Here is a 14,281-nt window from a genome sequence, read left to right on the forward strand (position 1 = left end):
AAAAAAAAAAAAATTTTTTTTTGGTTAATGTTCCACACACTTAAAAATAATGCAAAGGCTTTTTAAATATGACATAAAAGCATAAGTGACAAGTGATAAAATAAACAAGACTTCATCAAAATAAAAAAAGTTTGTGATTCAAGGACCCCATCAAAGAAAATGAAAAGAAAAAGAATGGGAAAAGATATTTGCAAATAATATGCTTGATAAGAACCTGTATCTAGGCTTGGCGCCTGTGGCTCAAGTGGCTAAGGCGCCAGCCACATATACCTAAGGTGGCGGGTTTGATCCAGCCCGGCCCGCCAAACAACAATGACGGCTGCAACCAAAAAATGGCCCGGCGTTGTGGCGGACGCCTGTAGTCCCAGCTATTTGGGAGGCTGAGGCAGGAGATTCGCTTGAGCCCAGGAATTGGAGGTTGCTGTGAGCTATGATGCCATAGCACTCTACCTAGGGGTACAGCTTGAGGCTCTGTCTCAAAAAAAAAAAAAAAAAAAAGAACCTGTATCTATAACAACTCTATAAAAAAGATGAATTATCTAATTTTAAATTGAGCAAAGGATTTGACTTGCAATTTCTCCAGAGAAAATATGCAAGTGGCAAATAAATACATAAAGAATGCTCAACGTCATTAGCTATCAGGGAATTGCAAATCAAAATCACAATAAGATATCACTTAATACCTGTTGAGATGATTATAATTAGGTAACAAATGCTAGCAGTGATATGTAGAAATTGGAACCCTCATAGATTGCAGGTGGGAATGTCAAATGGGATAGCCATTGTGGGAAACAGTCTAGTAGTTCTGTAAAAGGTTAACCATAAATTTATCACATAACCTAAGAATTCTACTCCTAGGTATATACCCAAGGGAAATGAGAATATGTCTTCATAAAAATTTGTACGCAAATGTTCATAATAGCATTGGTTATAACAACCAAAAAGCAGAAGCAATCCAAATGTCCATCAACTGACGAACGGATAAAATATATGCATACAATAGAACAGAATATTATTCATGATAAATAGAAACAAAGTACTGATTCACCCCTCATCTCAGATGCTCCCTACTTCGGAGCTAACCTAGATACCTGGTAGTAGACTAAGTCCTTTTTCCAAAGTATTCTAGTTCTATCTTCCCCGGCTTAGTAATTTAAACTTGCTTCTCCAGAGAGGCTGAGTGTGCTAAGCCATAGTACCCAGGGTTTGCCTGTAGCTCAGTTAACAGGCATAGAGCAAATGAAGGGACTAGGAAAGGCTGAGTATGGTCATCTACAAAATGTAGGGAATTGTTCAGGGGAGAGGGAGGAGGAGCTAGGATGGCAGGAGTAACAAATACAGCAACAGTTTCCAAACTCTCTTTTGCACTCCTGAAACTTCTATTCTGGGAAAATCCCTGATGACAGTCTCTGAAACACATGTATGTGAACCTTCCTCAGCCTCCTCAGTCCATCTCCAACATGCTGACCTCACATCAGGTAGAAATCCCCTATCCATAGCTGCTTAACCAACTGAGAAGAATAGTTCTTTCCTTTATCACTTCTAGCTTATACCAGGCCTGATAATGGTACAGACCTCAGAAAGTGTCTATGAGGTTACCTAAGGCAGTTCGTGACAGGCATCCAATAAATGTATGATTCCATGGCCCCCTGTCACACTTAAGCTCACACTGGGGGACATATCTATAAACCCAGCTTCAGCTGCAGACATGGCAAAGCACAAATTCTCTGTCAAATGCTCGATAAAGTTTTGTGGATTATTCAAATTTCAGTCCCTCTGACTATCTCAGTCAATCACATTTAACATATACACAACTCCCACACAGTCAGTCATACTTCAAAATATACCCAGGCACACAAAATATCTCAGTGTCTCCAACAATCAGTCACATAAACACAGGCCTCATAGTACTATGTTTTCCTGAAAATAAGACACTGTCTTATATTTATTTTTTCTCAAGAAGACACACTAGGGCTTATCACTAGGTCTCATTATGGGGGTAGGGCTTATATTAAACAAATGCATAGAAATCCTGCTAGGGCTTATTTTTGGGGAAACAGGGTACTTCATCACATGGTATCATTCTATCACAGTCATTCATCATCTCAGTTACCATATTCAACCAGATACTGAAGACACCAGTCACACCTGTAATCACACATAATCACACACTCACCTCTTCACTCACTTATCACACAACCCACGTACAAAATTTCAAATGACAACCTTTTCTGTCAGTCTCCATGGGTTAGCCAGACACACATCAGATGATCCAAAACTGTCAGTCAGTCTCACATTCTCAACCTGTCAGTCAGATACACACACCACATACAGAAGCACAACCTATCAGACGCAACTGGTCGGTCCCACCATACCCGCAGCCGGTCAGTCCACATCGCCCCCCCACTCCCGCTGGTCTGTCCCCCCTCCACACACGCCCCCCTCCCCCGCCGCTCCGTCCCGCACACGCCCTGACGATCCATTCACACCCGCTTGCCGACCCTCACGTACTCTGCGTGTCTGTCCAGCGCTCACAGTCTATCTGTCGGTCCCGCACATCTTGCTCCGGCCGTCCGGGCATTTGCGGCTTCGGGGTCTACGGTGTTCACCTCTGGCCGCGACCAGGACTGCGATCCCGCAAACCAACCTCAGCAGCGTGGCTGACGGACCCTTCTGGAGGCGCCTGCAGTGACCTGTCCGCCCGCTCACGCCCACCGGGACCACCACTCCCGGCATGTCTTGCGCCGCAGCCGCAAGTCGCTCACCTGGACAATTCCCAGAAGGCTCAGCGCCGAGGCCCCTTACGCCGCCGGGGCACCACGGGATTTGTAGAACCATCCGACGTACGGACCGAGGGCGCCTGGCCCAGTTTGTAGGCGTCAAGCTTGTATGCATGAGTGGAAGCTGCCGGCTGTGGGGTGTGCGGGAAGCAGGGCTGTGCATGGTGCTTGGAGGTGCATGCTGAAGGTGCCCGTGTGAGAGGTGTGGGTGCCGTGTGAGGGGGTGAGGGTGTCCACGTGAAGGAGGTGGGTTTCTGTATGAGGGGGGCATCTTAGTGCTAGGATTAGGGATGAGTGATGTTTGAGCGGTGAGGGGTGTGTATGAGGGGTGCAGAGCGTGAGTGACAATGTGAGATGTGTGAGTGCTTGTATGAGGGGTGTGTGATGTGTGTAGCTTGACCATTCCTGTGAAGGAACAAATTCAGGTCCACTGAAGGCTAATGCTGTCACAACCCTTCTCCAGGTTCTTCCCACCTTGCTGTGAAGATACTGTCTAGATTTCTAGAAGCTGATTGGGCAGCCAGCAAAGAGCTATAGAGGCTGTGCAGCAGAGCTGAAAGTGTGGCCAGCTCTGTCCACACTGTGTGCTGCCTTGGAAAGGCAAAGGCTGCCTCTCAGCCTTTCGTGGGGTAGCATTGCTGAGTGCTCTTCTCAACAGGCACCCTCTTGAGATGGTCTTGTCCCTGCAAAGCAAAGTTACAGCTCTTGTTGCTGTAAACTGCTTCTCTTCCTCTTGGATGTAGAAGTTGTGGCCCTCAGCTGGGTACTAAGGCCTCCTGGGTCTGCAGCTGTGACACCTTCAGATGAGCAAATCAGCCAGATGCCCAAAGCCTCTGTAGTCCAACAGTCAAAGTAGAAGTTTATGGGCTGTCAACTTTGGCCCCCTCAAAATACAGGACGTGGGAAAGGAGCGATCAATCTGCAGAGCGCATAGGATTTTTAGGGCAGCGAAAATAATTTTGCGTGATACTATCATTACACATTTGTCCAAACCCACAGGATGAAGAACACCAAGAGTGAAACCTAATAAATACTATGCAATGTAGGTGAGGATGCTGTGTCCATATGGGTTCATTGGCCATAACAAGCACACCCTCTGATGGGGATGTGGATAGTGGAGGAGGCTAGGTCTCTGTTCAGAAAGGGATGCATAGGACTCTGCACTTTCTGCTTAATTTTGCTGTGCAGCTAAAACTACTCAAAAGATAGATTTGACTTAAAAAATACAGGATAGCAGGGCAGCGCCTGTGTCTCAGTGGGAGGGCGCCGGCCCCATATACCTACCAAGGCTGGCATGTTCGAACCTGGCACCAGCTGAACTGCAACCAAAAAATAACCAGGCATTGTGGTGGGTGCCTGTAGTCCCAGCTACTCGTTAGGCTGAGTCAAGAGAATCACCTAAGCCCAGGAGTTGTAGATTGCTGTGAACAGTGTGGTGCCATGGCACTCTACCGAGGGTGATAAAGTGAGACTCTATACCGGAGGTGGAGGGTTCAAACCCAGCTCTGGCCAAAACTGTAAAATAAATAAATAAATAAAAATAAAATATATATATATTTATCTGAAATTCACATGCCACCAGGCATTGTGTAATCTGGCTTTCTACCTAGGCAATCTGGATAATGGGTAAAAGCAGGTAAATCAGCTGCCTCTGTTACAAAAATAGTGAAAATTAATGAGATGTCACATTCATTGGAAAAACTTCAATAGAAAAAATTTTAATACCTATATGGAAGAAAACAGTAGGCACAATAAAACAAGAAGCAAGAGTCCATGGGAAGGAAAGATAACTGTTTATTCAGAGATACTGGGGATGAGTATCTACAGAACTCTGTTGTGTGCCAGATATCTATAAGTAGTACTCTATGTGTCTCATGTCATTTTGTAACATGACTCAGGACTCCTCAGTCACCTTGTTCTTGAGGCCAAAGACTGATGATTATGGAATCAGTGGGAGGTTTTCTTTGAGTGTATAGTCAGGTGGCGTTTGAAAGTGCCCAGCTGACGGAAGGTGGCTTTGCACTCTGAACATTCAAAGGGTCTCAATCCCAAGTGAATGCGCTGGTGAACGTTGAGGTTTCCCTTGTGGCTGAAACTTCTCTTGCAGAATTTGCAGGAGTATGGTCTCTCTTTTGTGTGGATCCTCTCATGACCATACAAAGTGGACTGGTGGGTGAACCTCTTGCTGCAGATGCCACACGTGTAGGGCTTCTCACCTGTGTGAATTCGCTGGTGAACTCTGAGGTCTGAAGGCTGCAGGAAGCCCTTCCCACAGGAGCATGTGAAAGGCCTCTCTCCCGAATGTGCCCTCTGGTGGATGACGAGCTGAGACTCATAAGGAAACTTTTTATTACACTCTCCACATTCAAAGTTTTCTCGACCAGGAGCATGAGCAACAGCCTCCCCAGTACCTGGTGAGGGAGCTGAATCCCTCCCATCCTGTGCTGGGGGTTCCCTGCTATCCAGATGGGGGACTTCCCCTTGAGGCTCTTCTTGGGAAGTAGAGGTGCTATTCATCTTTCTTCTTTTGGAACGTCTCAGACTCTGAGAATGTCCTCCATTCCCACTCTGAGTGGATACTTCTCTCTCTGAAACTCTGGGGGGAGGGGTGACGGCATCCACAGGTTTCAGACATGTTTCTTGTTGGGGCTCCTTCCTATCCTTTGCCCTCACAGAATCTGCTGGAGAAACAAATTCCACACCCAATTTTTTGGGTTATTTTTGAGACAGAGTCTTACTTTATCACCCGTGGTAGAATACTGTGACATCATAGCTCACAGCAACCTCAAACTCTTGGATTCAAAACAATTGCCTTGCCTTTGCCTCCCTGGTAGCTAGGACTACAGGCGCCTGCCATAGCACCTGGCTACTTCTTTTTTTATTTTTTAATTTTTTTGGCTGGGGCTGGGTTCGAACCTGCCACCTCCAGCATATGGAACCAGCAACCTACCCTTTATAGCCACAGGCACTGCCCAACAGCTGGCTATTTTTAGAGACAGGGTCTTGATCTTGCTCAGGTTGGTCTTGAACTTCTGAGCTCAAGCAATCCACCCACCTCAGCCTCCCAGAGTGTTAGGATTATAGGCGTGAGCCACCAAACCCAGCCTTCACACATGATGTTTAATGAAGAGCACTTTGAAAAAAATAAAAATAAATACAATAAAAAATAATGTAGAGCACTTCAGTGATACCAAGTTCATTTTCAACACTAAGGTTGGCTGAGAAGCTCCTGCCAAGCTCACAGCCTGAGCGTGGCCTGGTGGACCTCTGGCCAGGGGCTAACAGAGGAGCTTTGGCAATGCAAATGATTTCCCCAAGGGATGATGAGGCACCACCCTCCTTGGGGCCAAGTCTTCAACTCACCAGGACCTTGGGGACACTGAGGCTCTTGAGATTTAATTGCTGTTTCCTCTTTTCTGTCTTCCTCCAGATCCTTCTCCAATGTCTGCCTGGGTCTCACACTCTCCAGGTCACCTTCTCCAGAAAGAAGTAAGTCTTCTCCCTGACAATGGGTAACCAGTGGGAATTACTGCCACAGCCACACTGGGTGGGATGTGGACATCCCTGTCTCCTCCTGACCTGATGTACCAACTTGTCTAATCACACACTTCTATGGATGTGTCCATACTTCCCAGGGGACCACCCATCACCCCAAATGAACATCACCTCCTCATTTCTGAGTCTCTTCCCAGTCTGTACTCACTGGACCTCTAAACCGTGTCCCATGCCTTACAGTTTTTACACTTTTACTTCTTTGAGCAAATGTCTCCCAGTCATTCCAACTTCTCCCTGCTCCTGACACTAGAAGCAGCATGACTCTGGGGTCAAGACCTGTCAGCCTTGACCCTGTTGACGTGTGGGCTGGATCTGTCCTCTTGAGGCCTCCCCTGCCATGTAGACTGTGCCGCCCCATCCCTGGCCTCTCCCCACCTGATGCTATTAACACCCAATCCAACCCCACTGAGAGGGATGGTAAAAATATCTCCAGACATTGCCAAGTATTTCCTGGGGAGCAAAACTAGCCCAGTTGGGAATCAGCCCTTGAATTGAAAAGCAGATAATTTTCAAGAAATGTGTCAGTTGACCAATTATTTCATGCAATGTTTCTGTGGGACTGGTGGTGGGGAATCAGCAGCTTTAGTTCATCTAGCTGTGGCTCCCTGTCCTGGCCCCCACTCACTCAGAGACTACTTCTGTACCCACCCTGAATGCTAAAAGCCTCCATAGGAGGTGCAAATATGGAGGCAGCCTCATTCTCTCTAAGAGCTCAGAAGAGTTCAGGGGCAGAGCACACCCATGATCTGTGGGTCCAATTCCCCCCTCTGCCTGTCTCCTGGGGGCATGAACAATACTCAGTTTCCCCTGGGCCTCCTCCTGGGCCTCTCCACAGACCATGGCCTCATACTCACCTGCCCCATGACAGTGCCCTCACCCCTGGAAGCGCCCAAATTCTGAACAAACCAGGCTTACCTCTACATGTGTATGGTTCATGGAGGATCTGTGCTTGCTGGACAAGTCCACCACGTCATCCCTGCCACTGGCTTCAGCATCGGCCATCTCAGCATCTGACTCGTGCACCAGAAATTCCTTTCCTTGGAAGGTGACTACGGACTGTGGAGAGAAACACAGTCAGACACCCTGAGGACATGAGTGTGGCTCTCCCAGGCCCTGCATTTCTCCCACATGACAGTCGGAACTTCCCTGTCATTACTTGTGTCAAGTCTGACCTCCTTGATGCAGAATATCTCTGTGGCTATAGCACCCTTCTCTGAGCTGTATCTTCTCTAAGCCTACACCTGCCTTGTGCCTAGAACATTACAGAAGCTTCATTGATATGCTGTGCTAGGGGTGAAATGGTCCCCAAACCCAATGAGAAAAGCCCAAGTCAATCTGCCTGTGGCATCTTTCCAGCGCGGGCTGAGCAGCTGCCATGAGGACCTGGAGATGCAGTCTTGAATCCAGAATATTACCATTTACCTGCCTCCAGTAAGGATATCTGCAGTTGCCTTCAGTCCCTCTCTGGCCTCACTCCCTACATTAGATCAGGAATATTTCCCAATCATTTCTTTGATGTTGGCCTCCCACATTTGAGGAGGCTCTGTGCATCCCCCAGAGCAGGGTGTCTCAGTTTCAGCATGAGGGACACTGAGGCTGGACAATTTTCCTTGTCCTGAGCATGGTAGAATGGTCAGCAAGTGTCTCCTCTGCTCCCCATTGTAACTACCCAAATATATCTCCTGACATTGCGAAGTGGGGCAACCTCTCCTCAGATTAGAGCCCCTGACCTAGAAGAATCCTCTGTGTCCCTTCTAGTCCTCCTACCCCTTTGGGCCCAATCCTCCACACATATACACACACCAATCATGAAGGTCCCACTCACCCATTTCTTGGGTCTCATGTTGTTTCTTAGCATATCCTCCAGGTCTCTGCAACTCCTCACACCATTTTCCTTCACCATGGCCTGGAGGTGTGGGGAGGTAGATATTAGGAATTGCTCCAACACCAGCTGGTCAAGAATCTGCTCTGTGGTGTGGAGGTCAGGCCTCAGCCACAGATGGCACAGCGAGGTGAGTCTCTGCAGGTCCTTGATTGGGTCATCCCCCTCTGAGCAGGTGAAACTTCTGAACTTCAGGTGCCAAGTTTCAGCATCATAGTTGATATTTTCCAGGGGGGTTCCTTGGGGTGACACCAACTGTGGTGGCTCAGACCCAAGGCTATTGCAGAATTTTCCTGGACCCGGTAAGGAGGTTCCGTTTATGGCCATCTTTCCTGGAGAATCTCCCAGTCAGTGTCTCCCTGAAGCCGATGCCCGAGACTCCTCTAAACAGGTCTACTTGGGTTTTTCTCAGTCAGAATTTACCTGTTTGTTCAGAACACTGAGGGAAATGGGAAGGAGCCAGATTAGTTTACCTCTTTACTCGAACTGAGCAAACATCAGCATTATTTAGTTCGAAAAGTTTTTCATCACCCTGTAGGGAACCTCAGGGCCTTTGGACAGTCACACCCCACCTTCACCTCCCTCAGCTCCAGGCAACCACTGATCTGATTTCTATTTGTATGGATTCATCTATTTCTAATCTCATTCCAGAACATGGATTTAAAGTCTAAAAAGCTCTTTTAAATTTTGAAGAAATGGGAATTTAGGAAGTATTTTTTCTTTTTCCCCATGTCCTCAACCAGCTTCAATAGGCAAGAGTCACTGTCCAGACATCCACTAAAATCCAAGTGCGCTGGCTGTAGGGCAGCCCTACCTACTAGCCAAGGTGAGCAGAGGGGAGAGTTGGCAGCAGGGCCTTGGGAAAGGGCATTGGAAAGCCTGGACCCCTGAGCCTCGAAGAAGGGGGAAGGCATCTGAAAGGGGGAAGAGTGGTTTGGCACCCGTAGCACAGTGGTTACAGTGACAGCCACATACACTGAGGCCAGCAGGTTCTAACCCCACCCGGGCCCACTAAAGGACAATGACAACTGCAACAAAAAAATAGCAGGGCATTGTGGTGGGTGCCTATAGTCCCAGCTACTTGGGAGGCTGAGGTAAGAGAATCAGTTAAGCCCGAGAGTGGGAGGTTGCTGTGTGCTGTGATGCCACAGTACTCTACAGAGGGTCACGTAGTGAGACTCTGTTTCTAAAACAAACAAAAAAATTTCAAAATAGAGCTACCTTGTGGTCCAACAACCTGCTTTCTGGGTATATACTCAACTCACAGGCAATGAAATCAGTGTGCAGAGTCAAGGTGGTGGGGCTCCTAGAATAGAGAACAGAGTGGTGGTTCCAGGGGCTGGGAATGGAGTGCGAAGATGATGGTTCAAGCACACAAAATTTCAGCCAGACTGATGAAATTCAAGATGTCTATTATGGGCTGGGCACAGTGGCTTGCCTATAATCCTAGCACTGTGGGAGGCTAAGGCGGGTGGATTGCCTCAGCTCACAAGTTTGACACAGTCTGAGCAAAAGCAAGACCCTGTCTCTACTAAAAATAGAAAAACTGAGTGAAAAGGATCACTTAAACTCAAGTTGGAGGTTGCTGTGAACTATGACCCCACAGCACTCTACCCAGGGTGACAGCAGGAGACTCTGTCTTGTAAAAACAAAACAAAACAATGTAACCTATACTCCAACATTGTTTAGAAAGTAGATCTTCAGAGTTGTCAAGACAAAAAAATGTAAGTATGTGACACAGTGCATATGCTAATTAGCTCAATGTAACCATTCCACAAAGTATATATACTTCGTAAATCTTGCTGTAAGTTATATACAATTTTTTTTTTTTTTTTTTTGCAATTTTTGGCCAGGGCTGGATTTGAACCCCATCACCTCTGGCATATGGGGCCAGCGCCCTACTCCTTTGAGCCACAGTCGCTGCCCTACAGTTTTCAATTGTCAATTTAAAACCTAGTTTTAAAAATCATAGGGAGAAAACTCTGCGTGAATTTCTGGGTATTAAAAGTACTTTTACTGTGAGTCTGCTTGTGCTGCCCCTGCACACCTCTACTTAAAAAACTGATAACGTGTCTATGGGCGGGAGCCAAGAATTCAAGGCTGGCCTGGGAAACATAGTGACTCCCCCTTCAAGCAGGATCTTGCTTTGTTGCCCCACCTGTAGTGCAGTAGCCTCAGCCTAGGTCATTGCAGCCTCAAACCCTTGGGCTCAAGGAATCCTGCCTCAGGTTCCTCAAGAGCTGAGAATGCGTCACCTGCCACCACACCCGACTCATTTTTTTAAATGCTATGCTCTCATGCTCAAGGTCTTGGTATAGGGCTTAGACTAGTCTAGAACTCCTAGCCTCCAGGGATCCTCTAGTCTAGGCCTTGAGTCACTCTTAAAAAGTAAAAATCAGCTCGTTGCCTGTAGCTCAAGCAGCTAAGGCGCCAGCCACATACACCAGAGCTGGCAGATTTGAATCCAGCTCAGGCCTGCCAAACAACAATGACAACTACAACCAAAAAATAGCCAGGCATTGGGGTGGGCGCCTGTAGTCCCAGCTACTTAGGAGGCTGAGGCAAAAGAATCACTTAAGCCCAGGAGCTGAAGGTTGCTGTGAGCTGTGATGTCATGCACTCTATCCAGGGTGACAGCTTGAGGCTCTGTCTCAATAAATAAATAAATAAATAAGTAAAAATAAATAAAAATAAAAAGTAAAAATCCAGCTGTGCCGGAGGCTCAGGCCTATAATCCTAGCACTCTGGGAGGCCCAGGCAGGTGGAATCTCATGAGTTCCAGTCTGAGACCAGCCTGAGCAAGAGCAAGACCCTGAGGGAGATCCTGTCTCTACTAAAAACAGAGAAACTTAAATGAATAAACAAATAAATAAAACAGAGAAACTAGTGGAGTGTTTTGCTGGGCACCTGTAGTCCTAGCTACTGGGGAGGCTGAGGCAGAGGAGCACACGAGCCCAACAGTTTGAGGTTGCTATGAACTATGAACTATGATGACACAGCACTCTACCCAGGGCGACAAAGTGAGACTCTGTCTCAAAAAGAAAAAAAAAATTCAAATAAATAATAAATAAAGTAATAAAAAGTAAAACTCCACAATCACATTGGGGCACTCCAACCTGCGTGACAGAGTGAGACAAGTAGAAAAAATGAACTGACATACACCCTGAGCATGAGTATGTTAACATTATTCCATTTTATAAAAGACTTCAGTGATGACTCAGTTAATTATGGGTGCCAAGGGCCTGGCGCGGTGCTCACACCTATAATCCCAGCACTCTGGGAGGCTGCGGGGAGTGGATTGCCTTGATATTACAGGTTTGAAACCAACCTGAGCAAGAGACCCCATCTCTAAAAAAAAATAATAATAGGTGGGTGTAGTGGCGGGCACCTGTAGTCCCAGCTACTTGAGAAGCTGAGGCAAAAGAATCGCTTGAGCCCAAGAGTTGGAGGTTGCTGTGAGCTATGACACTACGGCACTCCACCAAGGGTGACAAAGTGACTCTATATAAAAAAAACCCATAATGGGTACAAAGGAGATCCGTTGCTTTCACAATAACCCAGAGCTCATGCTCTCATGCTCTAGGAATAGAAACCCCAATGTGCCTCCTACCAGCCCCTGCCCAGTCCAGTCCCTGAGCACCATAGATGCCTCTGAGAACTCACCTCCTTCCAGTCTCCAGCCTGGAGCCTCCTCATCTAGGATCTGCTGTCAGAGTGGCCTCGAGAGGAACTGTGATGTCTATTTATGCAGAACCTGAGGCCTCTGGACCGCCCACTTCCTGTCAGCTCCACCTACCTTGACTAGATTAAGTCCATATAATCCGTTCTAGGCACTCCCCATTGATGAGATTTTCCAATGAAACCCACCCTAGAGGAAATTAATTCATTAAACATGCCATCTTTGGAAATGTCCCTGGTTTTAAGATTGTTGAAATGTTTCAAGACTATTGAGCTAATATGTTAAAACTTTGCTCCAGCCAGATTAAATTAATGGTTTGATATGTCAACCTACCCTTTTACAAAAACCGTGGAATCAGAGAAGAGCACTTGTCATTACTTGGCAGTCATTCCAGGAGGCTGGGGAGGGAGGGCAGTGGAACCTCAGCTCCTGACCCCTGAATTAAGAACCAGAATGTCGGCTCGGCGCCTATGGCTCAACCGGCTAAGGCGCCAGCCACGTACACCTAAGGTGGCGGGTTCGAATCCCCAGCCCGGACCCGCCAAACAACAATGACGGCTGCAACCAAAAAATAGCCGGGCGTTGTGGCGGGCGCCTGTGGTCCCAGCTACTTGGGAGGCGGAGGCAGGAGACTCGCTTGAGCCCAGGAGTTGGAGGTTGCTGTGAGCTGTAATGCCACGGCACTCTACCCAGGGGGACAAGCTTGAGGCTCTGTCTCAAAAAAAAAAAAAAAAAAAAAAAAAAAAAGAACCAGAATGTCAGCAAAGACTGGAATGTGGGTCTGAATTGTGTGCCGTGGACCTGGAAGCAATGTGGAAGAATAATTGAGTGCTAAGTATGATTAGGTGACAACTTGACACACAAATCCATTCAGATATTGAATTGTTTCTTTCAAATTTAGAGTAAACCATCTTATTTAACATTTCAGATAAATTGGAGGTCTGTTGGTTCTAGACTGGCTCTGGTTTAGATCCAAGGAAATCTTAAGCAAGCTACTTAACTATGTCAACTTCAAACTCCCTTGTGAGAACTTGGAGAATTATTTTCCCCCTTACGTGTTGTTTTAAAGATGTAATAAGACTGTCAGTAAGCTCAGCGCCTGTAGAACAGTGGTTATGGCACCATCCACATACCCCAAAGGCTAGCAGGTTCGAACCCAGCTTGAGCCTGCTAAACAACAATAACAACTGCAACCAAAAAGTAGCCGGGCCTTGTGGCAGGTTTCTGTAGTCCCAGCTACTTGGGAGGCTGAGGCAAGAGAATCACTTTAGCCCACAAGTTTGAGGTTGCTATGAGCTGTGATGCCATGGCACACTACCAAGGGCAGCATAGTGAGACTCTTGTCCTCCCCAAAAAAACGAAAACAAAAACTATGTCAGTAAAGCTCCTGATACCAGATTATTTTGCCCAAAAAATGGTGATAACTAGTTTCCAATTCACTTTCTGATGCTTTCCAATATGTTTCTTTCTAAACAATTGGTGTGCTGACAATTAATCAGAATTAAGAATGGAATTCTTGGCTCGGCGCCTGTGGCTCAAGCAGCTAAGGGGCCAGCCACATACACCCGAGCTGGCAGGTTCGAATCCAGCATGGACCTGCCAAACAACAATGACGGCTGTAACCAAAAAATAGCCAGGCGTTGTGGTGGGCACCTGTAGTCCTAGCTACTTGGGAAGTGGAGGCAGGAGAATCACTTGAGCCCAGGAGTTGGAGGTTGCTGTGAGTTATGATGCCAAGGCACTCCACCCAAGGTGACAGCCTGAAGCTCTGTCTCAAAAAAAAAAAAAAGAATGGAATTCTTTACCCTCCACAGGCAACATAGAGAGATCCTATTTCTAAAAGAACGTGAAGGATAAGAAAAGGAGTAAAATCAGCGGAGGCTGGTGGCACTTACCTGTAGTCCCAGCTACTTTAGGGGCTGAGGCAGGACGTTCCCTGGAGTCCAGGAATTCAACGTTACAGTGAGCTATGGTGCCCCTGCACTCCAGCCTGGCTGACAGAGGAAGACCAGGTCTCTAAAAAAAGAAAATAATGAAATTTAAGTGTGATTAACTGGAATCTACCCCAAACCACCACCAGTTACCTCAAATCCTCCCTTTTGAAACTAGTCATCTCAGCTGATTTCCAGTCTTCAGTATCTTGAGTGACTGTAAATTCTCCACTGAGATAAAATGTCTAATTTACTCGGGGCTAACAAGCCTGGGCCCCTTTGTGTGTCTTAGGATACACTATCCACACACTCTGGGCTCAGTGCTTATATTTAAAGGCACAAATTTAAAGTAAACCATCTAATTTAACATTCCAGATAAATTGGAGGGCTGTTGGTTCTAGACTGGCTCTGGCTTAGATCCAAGGAAATCTTTTTTTTTTTTTTTTTTTTTTTT

At 46.7% G+C, this 14,281-nt stretch overlaps 2 protein-coding genes across 2 annotated transcripts in view; both read right to left on the bottom strand.

Annotated features, from left to right (window-relative positions):
- ZSCAN22 (zinc finger and SCAN domain containing 22) overlaps positions 1-2,598 on the bottom strand; it is a 10,704-nt gene extending 8,106 nt beyond the window's left edge. Inside the window, exon 1 of the mRNA XM_012808628.2 lies at positions 2,512-2,598. The gene's annotated coding sequence lies outside the window, so the exon portion shown is untranslated. The remainder of the gene's footprint in view (positions 1-2,511) is intronic.
- Positions 2,599-4,727: 2,129 nt separating this feature from the next.
- ZSCAN5B (zinc finger and SCAN domain containing 5B) lies at positions 4,728-8,544 on the bottom strand. Its single transcript, XM_012808522.1, has 5 exons — positions 8,161-8,544; positions 7,251-7,391; positions 6,144-6,282; positions 5,348-5,458; positions 4,728-5,191 (listed from the first exon to the last, which is right to left on the bottom strand). The coding sequence occupies exons 1-5, from the start codon at positions 8,542-8,544 to the stop codon at positions 4,728-4,730; spliced, it is 1,239 nt and encodes a 412-aa protein (XP_012663976.1).
- Between the last annotated feature and the right edge of the window lie 5,737 nt (positions 8,545-14,281).

Source organism: Otolemur garnettii, unplaced genomic scaffold (assembly GCF_000181295.1).
Source record: "Otolemur garnettii isolate 467f Iridium unplaced genomic scaffold, OtoGar3 scaffold00091, whole genome shotgun sequence".
NCBI classification, from domain to species: Eukaryota; Metazoa; Chordata; class Mammalia; order Primates; family Galagidae; genus Otolemur; species Otolemur garnettii.